General features: G+C 50.6%; 1 protein-coding gene across 3 annotated transcripts; it reads left to right on the top strand.

Annotated features, from left to right (window-relative positions):
* Nucleotides 1-1,808: 1,808 nt before the first annotated feature.
* On the top strand, nt 1,809-13,948 carry ARMC7 (armadillo repeat containing 7). 3 transcript variants are annotated; one of them, XM_082604023.1, is made up of 3 exons: nt 1,809-2,593; nt 2,688-2,831; nt 11,940-13,948. In XM_082604023.1, exons 1-3 carry the CDS (start codon nt 2,245-2,247, stop codon nt 12,299-12,301), a joined length of 855 nt encoding a protein of 284 aa, XP_082460149.1. In that variant the 5' UTR covers nt 1,809-2,244; the 3' UTR covers nt 12,302-13,948. The 3 variants fall into 3 exon arrangements, with proteins under 3 accessions (XP_082460149.1, XP_082460151.1, XP_082460150.1); XM_082604025.1 differs by having other exon boundaries at nt 2,688-2,767; nt 11,940-12,189; XM_082604024.1 differs by lacking the exon at nt 11,940-13,948 and adding an exon at nt 11,035-11,439.
* The last annotated feature ends 58 nt before the right edge of the window (nt 13,949-14,006 follow it).

Genomic DNA, 14,006 nt, shown 5'->3' with positions numbered 1-14,006 from the left:
TCAGCAAATATTATTGAGCATCTACTGTGTGTCAGGAACTGGCAGAGAGGAGTTAAGACCTGGTCGCTGCCCTCAGCACAAAACCAAGGACTAAGAATTCTTCCCAAATATGAGGGCCTCTGAAGCCTTAGGAGGGGACAAATGAGGGAGGCTGGGGTGGCCCCTCTGATTCCAGAACCCACACTTAGCTGATCCTGGGATTCCTCTAGAGAGGATCTAGAGCAGTTCCTGACCAGGAGCTCACTTCCATCCTGTCCCCAAGCTCTGAGCTCCTGGCCCCCAGGCCTTTACTGCTCTGTCCAGACAGAAGCAGAGAAGCCCCCTGGCCACCTTGTGCTGAGATATACTTCCCCAAGTCGGATCAGCTCCCCTCAGAATGTGAAGGGCCTGGTGAGGGGCTTGGGGCCACTGTCCTGCAAGAAGCAGCCAGGGTACCCAAGCACCCAGACTATGGTCATAACTCCTGCCCCAGGGGTGTGTGCACAGGGCAGGGGCTGATCACAGGGACCTGAGCCCACCACGGAGGTGGAGGCTGCTCTCAACGGGGCTGTGGTAGACTGGAGTGTGGCAGCCACTCTGCCCTCATGCCAGGCCCAGGGCAAAAGGAGCATGGCCCTTGCCCTCAAGAAGCTCGCAGCCCAAGCCCCTTTCATCCCCACATTTTCGAGCACGACTGGAGTCTGGGAGGACCACCCTCCTCCCTGGTGCTCTGGCCCCTGTGCCTATGAGGTCTGGTTCACACGCCCCTTTCCTGAGAAGTCCCGAGAAAGTAGTGGGCAGAAGGTCTTCAGCATCAGAAAACCGCCAAAGCGGTACAACTGGGCTCCTTCTAGGGCCCGACGGTGCTGCCCCTGGTGCTCCCTGTCCACCTGGCTGATAAAATGCTTTCCAGCCAGAGGTGGCAGACTCAGCTCGGGACTGGGAAGCAGAGGGTACCAGGCTCGCCCGGCTTTTATTTTCATTTTGGCCGCGCCATGCGGGATCTTAGTCCCCCGACCAGGGATAGAACCCATGCCCCCTCCATTGGGAGCGTGGAGTCAACCACTACTGGACTGCCAGGGAAGTCGTCACCTGGCTTTTGGGAAAAGCAGACCAGAAGGTAGTGTCAAAGTGTTACCGAACCCAGGTCCGGCTGCTCGCCGCTCGAAAGCCAATTCTTGAGAGACAAGTGTTGGTAGGAAAGGAAAGGTTGCTTCAGAGGCTGGCAACCGGGGAGAGGGTGGAGTCCTGTCCTAGAACTCCCGATTGCTGTTCAGGGGACAGGGGCTTTTAAAAGGGAGTTTCAGGGTTATATAGGCGGAGGGAGGGAGCAGAACAGCATAGTCAGTTCTGACAGTCATCTTGAAACCAGTAATGTGGTGGTCTGATTAGTGTCATCTTTGTCATTTTAAGTACGGTTAATCTTTAGTTCCAGGGTTTGTTCCCATTTCTTTGAGGCCAGTTCTCGGAATTGTGTGAAGTGGAGTAGCTTAAGTCATGGCTTCCATTTGGTCATCATGTAGTCATCTTCCTCCACCTGGTGGGGGCTTCAGTAGCTGCAAAACAGCTTACAGGATACGGCTCAGAATGTTATCTATAGCCCTTAAGGACGAACTAAAGGTCCTTGACTATGCTAAGGCCTAAACTATTATTATTTGGTCTCCTTTGTTTTCCTCTATTTCTGCATTTTTTCACTTCTCTGATTAAACTTATTCTTTGGCTAAAGTTTTTCCACAGACAAAAGGCAGGCTGAGGACATGGGGGGCAAGGACCCTAATAGGGTCCTGCTCCGTTTCAAAAGGACCCACGTGGGGGACACAGGGAGCCGACACTTGCGTTCCTGGGGGCCCTTGGTGTGTGTGGGGGAACTGCACCCCTCCGTCAAGTGAAGGGGCATCTGGAGGTGCTTCTGCCCCGACAGCCCCCCATATAGGCGCGCCGGCACCTCTGAGCTCCTAAGGGCCCTAGAGGGGCCCCTCAACGCATCCGCAACCTTCCATGACCGCTTCCATCACGATGCGGATCGCCACCTGCCTGAGACAAGAGGCTTGAAGCGCCCGGCGTAAGCACCCGAAGCAAGCTCAGGGAGCTCAATGACAGCCCCGCCCCTCACCCTCCTCGGCCCGCCCCTTCCGCCCCCGGGGCGGGGCTAAGCGCGGCTTCCCCCGGAAGTCCGGAACTGAGCCAAAAATTAAGCCCAGCTGAGCGCTGCTCCTCCCTCCTACGGCGCGCAACTGCGTCCTGGTCTCCTGCTCCCCAACTTGGATGTTCACTCCCTACTCTTACGAGGTCCTGAGTTCCCACCCCATTTCCCCAGCCCAATTTCAGCTGCAAATTACTGCAGAACCTGAAGCCAGGAAAGGAACCTTACTGCAGAACCTGAAGCCAGGAAAGGAACCTATTTCCCGCTCCGGTCTGCCCCTCTCCGGACCCGGCGAGGCCCAGGTGAGGTTCTCGCCCGCTTTCCAGCGTCACCTTCCACACTCCCCTGCCCGTCCCCCGGGGTTCCTCCGCCGCCCGACCATGGCCCAGAAGCCGAAGGTAGACCCCCACGTCGGCCGGCTGGGATACCTGCAGGCGCTGGTCACGGAATTCCAGGCGACCGAGAGCCAAGGTGAGAGCGGCAGGGTGGGGAGCAAGGTACCAGGCAGGGGTCTGGCCGCGATCGCCGCCCCGGACCTGGCTCCAGTGCCGCTTTTCCACTGCAGACGCCAAGGAGCAAGTACTGGCCAACCTCGCCAACTTCGCCTATGACCCCAGTAACTACCAGTATCTGCGGCAGCTGCAGGTCCTGGATTTATTCCTCGATTCACTGTCGGAGGAGAATGAGACCCTGGTGGAGTTTGCTATTGGTAAGGATGGGGCCGCTCTCCTAGATGCCTGATGGGCTGTAATGAGATAATGAGTTAGAAGTGAGTTGTTGGGAAAGCAATCTCTTAGGCAGTCCCTCAGCTGCGAAGGCAGACTTTCGCGATGTCTGTTTAGCCTCCGCGGTTCACACATCGTCCAGGTCACGGCTCGCCTGAATCAGGTTTGGAACTCCCAGGGCCCCCTCTGCCTGTCTAGCTTCCCTCCCGCTTAGAGGTGAGATCAAAAATGAGGGAATGGATTGAAGCCCCACTGGAGGGAAAAAAGTTGAGTGCCCTTTTTAAACATCTTTGACTTAATGTTTTACCATCGGACTTCCCTGGCGGTCCAGTGGTTAAGACTCCGTGCTTCCACTGCAGGGGGCACGGGTTCAATCCCTGGTTGGAGAACTAAGATCCCACATGCCTTGGGGCACAGCCAAAAAAAAGTTTTACCATCAAGAGAAGTAGCGGTGACTTGGAATGGCTTGTGACTCCTGTAGTTGTTATGGTCTAAGACCTACTGAATTATTCACTGGACAGATATTTATTGGGCGTATATTGTGCGAGCAAGGTATTGTTCTAGATGTTGGAGAGATGGTGAACAAGTTGGGAAAAGGGTCTTTGCCCTCAAGGAATTTACATTCTAGTAGGTGAGACAGATGGTTGACAAACAAGAAAGCTGAGGCTCTGAAAGAAATAAACAGGGTGATGAGAGAAAGCAGGGGAGGGAGGGGCTACTTCTGGTTTGGCCATTATGGGAAGGCACAGCGTGGGCAAAGACTCTAGAGCAGAGCTTCCCTGGTGGCGCAGTGGTTGAGAGTCCGCCTGCCGATGCAGTGGACACGGGTTCGTGCCCCGGTCCGGGAAGATCCCACATGCCACGGAGCGGCTGTACCCATGAGCCATGGCCGCTGAGCCTACGTATCCGGAGCCTGTGCTCCGCAACGGGAGAGGCTGCAACAGTGAGAGGCCCGCGTACCGAAAAAAAAATAAAAGGAAAGTCCCTGTGGTGCTTAGAAGCCTATTTTATTACTCTTGCCGTTTTCTGTTAATGTCTATGGTGCTAAATGGGAAACACTGTCAGTGCTTATTCTGTGCTGGGCTTTGTAGCTTTGAATCTTTTGTCTCTGGTGGCAGGTCTGAGATGGTGATCTCCATGAGATCAGAGTCCTTGCTTATCTTTGTTATGTCTTGAATGCTCAAGCCTTTTGGCCTGGGACGAGGATGGGGCCGGGGAATGTGCGCAGAGTCCTGGCCATGACTTCGTGCTGCAGCCCTGAGTGCGTTTGGTTCTGGAATAACTGCTGGGTTAGATTGCCCATGGCCATGGTTTGGCCGAACTAAAACCAATGTTGGTTTGTTGCCAAGGAATATAGGGAGTTTGGTAAGACTGGGGCTTTGGGGTCAGGCAGGCCTGGGTTCAAGTCCTCACTCCCCGACTTAACTCTGGGCATGTGATTTCCCTTCTCCCATCATCGGTCAGGTGGGGGAGGATCAGTACCTGCCTCACAGAGTTGTTGAGAGAATTAAATGAGATAAAGTGCTTGCAGCTGCAAGGTCCCCTAGGTATCCAGACCCCTTTGAGGATAAACAGTTCCCGAGTCTCCCAGAGAGGTGAGGTAGGATGGGATAGTGTCTTATCACCCATCTGTTCCAGGGATTCAGTCCTTCTGGAAAAAATCATTGAATGATAGGAAAAGGTATGAAAGTTGATCTTTAGCCTCACAGTGGGTGTCCGGGCAGTAGTAGGAGGAAGTACCACGGGGAGACAGGCACTGGTCAGGCCAGAGCCACCCTCATTTGGGATGGGGGATAGGAAGTGGGTGAATTATCAGGAACCAGATAAAAAGCCAGGATCTCAGTAAATACTTGAATGAGCGAGAGAATTCAGAGCTCATGCCCCAAATAAAAACTCTGGCAGGCTTTGGTATTAATTTAGGAGTGTTGGACTGAAGCACCATTGGTTGATTCTCTGGTGTCTTATATGCTGTGTGTGCACACCTGCACCATTCTGGATGGTGTATGGAGATGTAAAGGAACCAGAAGATAATTCTGTGCTTTCATGAAAACTGGCTGAATCCTAGTATGTCACGGAATACTCGGCAGTTTTGTTACTACAACAGAATGCAAGTAGGTGGCCTCCCACGATTCAGGTTAAATCGCTTTCCTCTGTTCTATTTCCTGCAATACCTGTAGCTGCCACCAGATGGTGGTGGTGTACTGAAAAAGGCTGGTAGATGAATCCTGAGCCGCCTCTCTTTGGAAAATAGGATTTAGTAAAATTGAAGATAGGCATGCCGCGTGACCCAGCAGTTACAATCATAGGGTTAGGTACATGCACGTCCAGACGCATGCAAAAATGTCACCAGCAGTATTGTCTGTAACAGTCCTAAACTGGAAACGGTCAACAGTGGAATGAATTATCAATATTGTGGATATTCATACTGCTTAGCAAGGTAAATGAACAATCTACAGCTCCTTGCAATTATCTTAAAAACATAACGTTAAGCAAATGATGCTAGACACATAATAATATGTACAGTGTGATTCCATTTCTATGAAGTCCAAAAAAAGGCAGAATTGAATTATAGTATTTAGGGGTGTGTGTGTAGTAAAAATTTTTTTATTAAAAATTTAAAAGGTCCTGCTTATTAATTTAAAATTATTTTATTGCATTGCTTACAAGTCAGGAAGAGGTTCACCTCTGAGAAGGGGAGAGAGCTGAAACAGGAAAGAACGTGCAGAGGCTTCTGGACTGATGACAGTGTTTCAGTCTTTGACCTCAGTGCTGGTTACGTGGGCACTTGCTTTCTCATTGTTAAACCCTACCTGTATGTGCCAGCCCTTTCTCTGTGTGTAGGTTGAAGATATGCCCTGTGCCAGCCTCCGAGGCTATAAACAAGTGCATACTGGGTTCATATCTACTGTGTGCCAGGGAGGGGTCTTACATTATTTAATTCTCTCTTCCCGTTTTACTGATAAAGAAACCTAGGCTTAGAGAGGTGGAGTTGCTTGCTCTGCTCATCCGAGTCCCCTGGGGCATTCCTGGGATTCTAGCTAGATCTGCCCACCACAGAGCCCTCGCTCCATCCTCCGTACTCTCGGGTTCCCCTGTACCTCCTTCTCTCACTGATCATTTAGTGTCCTGGGGTCACACATCTTTCTGCTTAAAAAGAAATTCCTCAGCCATCCACTTGTTACAGGAAAGAGGTGAATTCAAGGTCCTCACCCCACTGCTCCCTTCCACACCAGCTGGGAAGGCTGGCTCCAGGCCCCTCCGCCCTCCCTCCCCGACTGGCAGAGACCAATCCCCCTTCCTCTCAGTTCTAGGCACAAGCAGGGTGTGCGTGTGTGTTTTATTAATTTATGTGACTACATAATTGACTCACATGGTACAGAATTCAAAAGGGTAGGTAATAAACAGTAACTCGGTCTGTAGCCTTTTCTGGAGGCAACCACTGTTACTAGTTTCTTGTGTATCCTCCCAGAGATATTTTAGGGGTTGATAAACAAATACTTATATATTTGTTTGTATACTATGTATACCTTTTTGCGTATCCTACACATGTTGTAATATACTGTATCTATATTCTGTCTTTTTTTTTTTTTTTTAACTTAGCACCATGTCTTGGCACACCTGCAGTATCAGCCCATAAAGAGCTGCCTGATTCTTTGTAAATGCTGCATGATGTCCACTGCATGAAGGGACTAACATTTAGCCGGCCCCTGAGGATGGCCATTTGGGTTGTTTCCATTTTGCTCTCATGAGCAGTGTGACAGTGGGTACCCTTATTTGTATGTCATTTCTTACTTGTGGGAGCGTACCTGTAGGATAAAATTTTAGAACTGAAATATAGGTCAGAAGTGTGAAAAGACATGATTTTTAAGAATTTAATTTGTTTTTTTTAACTTATACAAAACATATCTGTTTAAGTCAAAACTGTATTACCAGTATGGTCTCACTACCATTCCTATCCCTTCCACCCTGTTCCCCCCTCATATGGAACCAGCAAATGTGAGCATATACATATATGTATATTTGTCTCCTACCTTCTTACATATAATAGTAGCTTTCTCTATATGCTGTTCTGTCCCTTGAATGTCTGTCCTGAAATTTCAGAGAGAACCATCTTCAAGATACTGAAATAAAACCCAAGAACAAATAGCCTCCAGTGAAGATTTTGACCTGGGATTGACCACGGCCAGCCCAGTACCCTGGGGCGGGCGGGTCCTCGGGCGGATCCTCAGATGTAACGGTCTTGAGCCACTGTCTCCAAGGACTTGCCCAGCCCTCTCAGGCACCAGGTGCTGGCTAAGCACTTGTCAGCATGACCTCATTTAATCCCCAGGACAATACTTAGACCCTCCTGTCCCTTCCAGCACCAATGCCCTACTTGCTCTGTGACCTGAGATCCCCTACCTGCCCTCTCTGATCCGCCAGCTTTCTCATCCCAGACTGCACTAGGGTTTTCTCTTTTGTCTCTCCCGAGGGTTTCTGTGGCTCCCCACACCTAGAAGGGCCCTGCCTTTGCCTCTTGTTCTCTTTCTCTTTATCTTGCCAGGTTTGTCCAAAATATGTTCATCCGCCAGTCAGAACTTGTTCTCCTTTTTGTCTGGTAACCAGTTTTTAAATTGCAGCAGGATTAGCATACAGTGAAATGCACATAGCTTAAGTGTCAGTCTGACGAATATTTTGGTTACGCGGGCCTCTCACTGTTGTGGCCGCTCCCCTTGCGGAGCACAGGCTCTGGATGAACAGGCTTAGCGGCCGTGGCTCACAGGCCCTGCCGCTCCGCAGCATGTGGGATCTTCCCAGACCGGGGCACGAACCCGTGTCCCCTGCATCGGCAGGTGGACTCTCAACCACTGCGCCACCAGGGAAGCCCAAAGGGTTTCTTTTTTTTTTTTTTTTTTTTGCGGTACACGGGTCTCTCACTGTTGTGGCCTCTCCCGCTGCAGAGCACAGGCTCCGGACACGCAGGCTCAGCAGCCATGGCTCACGGGCCCAGCCGCTCCATGGCATGTAGGATCTTCCAGGACCGGGGCACGAACCCATGTCCCCTGCATCGGCAGGCAGACTCTCAACCAGTGTGCCACCAGGGAAGCCCTGATGAATTTTTAAATTCATTAAGGTATATGTACATCAATATAACTAGCACTTAAATCAAGATACAGAATGTTTTCATCTCCCCAAAAAGGTCCCTCGTACCCTCGGCCAGTTAGTGTCTTCCACCCCGAGGTAACCATTATTCTAACCTCTATCCCCATGGATCAGTTTTGCCTGTTCTTGACCTTCATGTAAAAGGAATCATACAGGATATAGTATCTGGTTTCTTTCACTCAGCATAATGTTTCTGAGATTCATCCAAATTGTTACAGTATCATTAGTTCATGTCTTTATATGAATAGGCCGCAATTTGTTCATCCATTCACCTGCTGATGGAGATTTGAGCTGTTTCTAGTTTGGAACCTTTATGAATAAAGCTGCTGTGATAATTTTTGTACAAGTTTTCTTGTATACATAGGTACTCATTTCTCTCAGGTAGACTCCTTGTATACATATGTGCTCATTTTTCTCAGATAGATTTGGGTAGGAGTGGAATTGCTGAGTCGTAGGGTAGATGTATGTTTAACTGTGTTAGAAGCTGCCAAATAGCTTTCCACCGTAATCACGATGTTACACTCCTCACCACCAGCATATGAGAGTTCCAGTGGCACTCCCTCCCCGCCAACACTTAGGATCATCAGTCTTTTTTTGTTTTAGCCATTATGATAGGTGTGTAGTGGCCTCTTATTGTGGTTTTAATTTTCATTTCTCTGATAAGGAATGTTGAGCACATTTTCATATATTGACCCTTTTGTGCAGAGTTTATCGAAGTCTTTTGCTCATTTTTTATTTTTTATTTTTTTTTTTTATTTATTTTTATTTTTTTGTACGCGGCCCCCTCACTGTTGTGGCCTCTCCCGTTGCGGAGCACAGGCTCCAGACGCGCAGGCCCAGCGGCCATGGCTCACGGGCCCAACCGCTCCACGGCATATGGGATCTTCCCGGACCGGGGCATGAACCCGTGTCCCCTGCATCGGCAGGCGGACTCTCAACCACTGCGCCACCAGGGAAGCCCTTTTGCTCATTTTTTAAATTGTGTTGTTCATCTTTTACTGATATGTAGGAATTCTTTATATATTCTGGATATGAGTCCTCTGTCAGAATCTATGAATATTTTCTTCTTTTGCTTTTTTACTTTTTCTTTTTTTCTACTTTGGTATGAAGAAAAGAAGTGAAGGTGGTGAGGGGAGGGCCTCTTGGGGAGAGGGACTGATTAGGGTGGTCATGGAAGGCTCTTAGAAGAGGTGACATCATTTACTGATTGATTGATTGATTGATTGCTGCATTGGGTCTTCGTTGCTGCGCGTGGGCTTTCTCTAGTTGTGGTGAGCGGGGACTACTCTTCGTTGCAGCACGCGGGCTTCTCATTGCAGTGGCTTCTCTTGTTGCAGAGCACGGCCTCTAGGCACGCGGCTTCAGTAGTTGTGGCACGCAGGCTCAGTAGTTGTGCCACAGCATTTCTACTTGTCCCTGCTCCTGGCTGAGCCTGGCATCTGCCCATGGTAGGATTAGTTGTCCTTGTGGTTTCTGAAGGGACACCCTTTCCCATGGGAGTAGCAAAGGGCTCCCCATCATCTGGGACTTTGGTCAAGTTACTCAACAGCCTCAGCTTCTTTCCCTTAAATGGGGGTGGTGGTAACTCTTCGTGGGGTTCAGTCATGTTCCCAGTATGTGTCCAGCGAGAATCCTCAGTTGCAGGCTCCAGAAATACAGAGGTAAATCACTACCCTGTGGTGCCCAGTGATGGGGGGACAGCAAGTAAAGAAGGTAGTCAGCAGGATGACCCCAGGTTGTGCTAAGGGCTCCACTGGGGTGAATGGGTGCTGAGGTAGACACTGGGAGGGACCTCTCCATCGGTGCCTGGAGTCTGCCTCCTGCTGCCCATCTTCCTTGGTTCAGGAGCACCACTCAGCCTCTTCCGTCCCTCAGAACTGCAGATGTCCAAGGTGCGCAGGGTCCCAGGGAGCCATTCCATCCAGCCTCCTGACCCTCTGCAGTGCAACCCTTTTCCCCTGCTCACTGCTTTAAAATCCTTCCAGCAAATATTTGCGGAGCGCCCCCTGTGGCAGAAACCCAGGAAGTCTTGGGAATAAGACAGCCTAGGTCTTTTTTTTCTTTTTTTAAAATAATTAATTAATTAATTTGGCTGCGGCGGGTCTTAGTTGCGGCACGGGGGCTCTTCGTTTTTGCGTGCGGGATCTTTAGTTACGGTGCGCGGGCTCTTAGTTGCAGCACGTGGGATCTAGTTCCCTGACCAGGCATCAAACCCAGGCCCCTTGCATTGGGAACGTGGAGTCTTAACCACTGGACCACCAGGGAAATCCCAAGACAGCCTAGGTCTTGACCTCATGGCACAGTACCTTCTAGTGGGGCTCAGCGGTCAGTGAGCAAGAAAATTCCACGAAGATTTCTCAAAGTTCTAAGCATATGAAGAAAATGAGACAGGGTGATGAGGGAAGTGCCTGGATGTGGCAGGGAGTGGCTAATGGGGTACTCCAGGGAAACCACACTGGCCAGGGAGCAGTGACGTGCTGGTTACTAGCAAGAGGGTGGCACCATGCAAGGATCCCAGAAGGGAGTTTGGATTTTATTCCAAATGCAGTGGGAAGTCCTTGGAGGCTGAATGGGTAAAATGTCTCCCTACCCAGGTACTGCTAGGGAAGGGGTGGCTCTACCTACCTGGAGTTGGCGGAGATCCTTGCCAGGCCTGCCCCACTTCCCTGCACCTGTCCCCTCTTGCTGGGAAAGAGGTCCTAGTTGGGTTTTGCCGGTCGGTGGGGGAAGGTCCCCTCTTTGCTTGTTTCTAGAGGTGCCTGGGAAGTGGGTGGGCTGTAACTCACTCCTGATTGGACACTCAGGACTGGTCGGCCATGTTATGCAAATGAGCTAAAAGTTCGTTCTCTACTTGGAGTAGGAACCTAAGGGTGAGGGTGCCCTGATGGCAGGAAGCTCACTCAGGACCCACGAAAATCAGCTTCCCACATCGAGTGCTTCAGGCCTGACGGGAGAGAATGAGGGGTCCGGGCATCTTACCTGAGCAGTGGTTCTTAGATCCAGGACCACGGGTCTCTCACTCTGTCCTTTTCTTTTGTCCCCCAGATTCCTACTAATAGTGATGAGGGAATGATGCTGAAATGCTTTAAACTCTCAATTATGCTGTTTCCATAAAGTGGTGGACTGCACAGCTATTAAATGATGCCATGATTGTAGATTTATTGGCATGGAGAGATGTTCACAGGACATGGTTAAATGAAAACAGCTGGCTTACAGAATAAGAGTATCACATTGTTATTAAATATTTACATGTAGTCACATATTTAAAAATTGTGGGATGAAAAACATGTTAAATGGGTGGTAGGATTAAGATGGTTTATATTTTGACTTCTAATATTTTTGACAGCTTTATCGAGGTATAATTGACACATAAGTTTTACATACTTAAAGAGTATAACTTGATAAGTTTTGACATATGTATATACCTCTGAAACCATCACCTTACCTATATTTCTTTTTTTTTTTACATCTTTATTGGAGTATAATTGCTTTACATTGGTGTGCTAGTTTCTGCTTTATAACAAAGTGAATCAGTTATACGTATACATATGTTCCCATATCTCTTCCCTCTTGCGTCTCCCTCCCTCCCACCCTCCCTATCCCACCCCTTACCTATATTTCTTAATTCTTCTAAAGTGATGATACACTGTGGGTTTTGTTTATGTTTTCTACTTTAAAAAAAAAAAAAAAAAGGAAAGCCTATCAGTCATTGAGCTGGCTGAACCAAGAGGGAAAGGGATCAGTGCCCACTTCCAGAAGGCTGGGCAGCGGAGGTCAGGCAGGCCTTTCTGGAATCTTGAAAGGGAGGGCTGGAGATCAGAATAGACTTCAGATCCCTTGTCCCTGGGCCACCTTCTCAGGCCTGGACCTTCCCTGGGACTCAGTGGGCAGAGGAAAGATGGAAGGAGGCCCAGGGCTAAGGCATCCAGACTCACCTTGCTCTTCCCCAGGAGGCCTCTGCAACCTGTGCTCAGACAGGGCCAACAAGGAGCACATCCTGCAGACTGGGGGCGTCCCACTCATCATCAACTGCCTGTCCAGTCCCAACGAGGAGACCGTGCTGTCTGCCGTCACCACGATCATGTACCTGAGCTCGCCGGGCTCCAGCTCCCACCCTGAGCTGACTGCCATCCCCGTGATCCAGTGCATGCTGCGCTTCTCCCTCTCAGCCAACGCGAGGCTCCGGAACCTGGCCCAGATCTTCCTGGAAGACTTCTGTTCCCCCAGCCAGGTGGCCGAAGCCCGCAGCTGGCGGGCTCACTCTGCTCTGGGGATCCCACTGCCAAGGACTGAGGCCCCGCAGCAGCCCTGATCCAAGGAGCCCTCAGGCCGCAGCACCGGCACTGCCAGAGACAAGACCAAAATCCCGGTGGGGACTCAGGAAGTGGGAGCAGCGAAGCTCCCACTGTGCACATTCTCCCCAAATGGTGCTTTGTCAGCCACTTTAAAGGCGAGTTTTCTGTGTGACAGATGTTTACACTGTGATGAAAGGCACCAGGAGATGAGTGAGGAAGCCAGACTTTGAGACACGTGAAGGAAATCGAAGGGTGCCGTTTTGACACGCTGCCGCTCTCAACCAGCTAGAGGCGAAGGTCCTGCCTCCTGGCCTACCCCGCCACCAAGCTGTCACCCTCGTGTGAGAAGCAACAGGTCCCTAGACCCAGAGGCTCTACAGATGGTGTTTCTCCTGAGGAACAGCTGGGCCTGGGGCTTAGGAGAATTGCCTGAGCTTGAGGAAATAGGCATCATCCCTTAACAGAAGTGTCGGGAGTAATTCTGAGAAATAGAAATGAGAAGCCTTGTTGTTAAAAGTATTTCGGGGCCCTGGGAAGCTGGGGAAGTGTTGTGTCCACTGCTGTGGAGGCTGGGTACCTGTCCTGCAAGCTCTCCAGGCTGGGTGTTGGGCATGGTGGATGCTGGCCTGGAGAACTCTGTGGCCCAGGATTAACTGTTTATCCACACAGGCCTATCAGCCAGGCACCATGTTAGGGCTTCAAAGATGAAGACGTGGTCCCTGATCTTGAGTGTCGCAGCCCAGTGACTGTTAACATGGCCATCAGGCATTAAGACGGAGGCCATGAGGGTAATGACACATTAGAATACAGGCACAAACTCTTCGAGCTGTTGTCTTTTCCCTTCACCACCCCATGGTACCTGCCTGGAAGCCCTGGCCTGCCTTCTCTGCCATCAGGGTTAGTGAGGGGGGGCAGTCCCTGTCCCTGGAAATCTGTCTCAGGCTGGCTTCAGGGATACAAGAGAGGTGCTCAAGGGAGATGGGACCAGATACTGACAGCAAGCGAATGGCTCAGAGTCTAGTGTCAGCTGCTCAGCACAGGGGAAGGGGTGTGGGCCCCCTTGGAAAGGTGGGGTTTAGGAGCAGCGGAAGGTCCTGGCCTCCCTTAAGGATGACCTCTTTTTTTTTTCTTTTTTAAAATTTTATTTATTTTTGGCTGCGTTGGGTCTTTGTTGCTGCGCATGGGCTTTCTCTGGTTGCAGTGAGCGGGGGCTACTCTTCATTGGGGTGCACAGGCTTCTCATTGCAGTGGCTTCTCTTGTTGCAGAGCACAGGCTCTAGGGCGCGCAGGCTTCAGTACTTGTGGCATGTGGGCTCAGTAGTTGTGGCTTGCGGGCTCAGTAGTTGTGGCTCGCGGGCTCTAGAGCACAGGCTCAGTAGTTGTGGCGTGTGAGCTCAGTAGTTGTGGCTCGCGGGCTCTAGAGCACAGGCTCAGTAGTTGTGGCCCAGTTGCTCTGCGGCATGTGGGATCTTCCTGGACCAGGGATCGAACCCGTGTCCCCTGCACTGGCAGGCAGATTCTTAACCACTGTGCCACCAGGGAAGCCCAAGGATGGCCTCTTACATGGCCAAGGAAAGGCAGATTCGAGAGGAATGGTTTCCAGGTGGATGTAGGGGTGGGCAGACTGTGGAACTAATGGACTAAGGAGACGAGAGGGAGGGAGGCGAAGGCCTCCTCGTTGGCCCCTGTCCCAGCTGCCCCTGTGGGGCGCCTGTCCCTTCG

This window comes from Mesoplodon mirus (assembly GCF_964341445.2).
Source record: "Mesoplodon mirus genome assembly, chromosome: 18".
Taxonomy (NCBI): domain Eukaryota; kingdom Metazoa; phylum Chordata; class Mammalia; order Artiodactyla; family Ziphiidae; genus Mesoplodon; species Mesoplodon mirus.
Note: the sequence above shows the minus strand (reverse complement) of the source record. Positions and strands in the feature narration are given on the sequence as shown.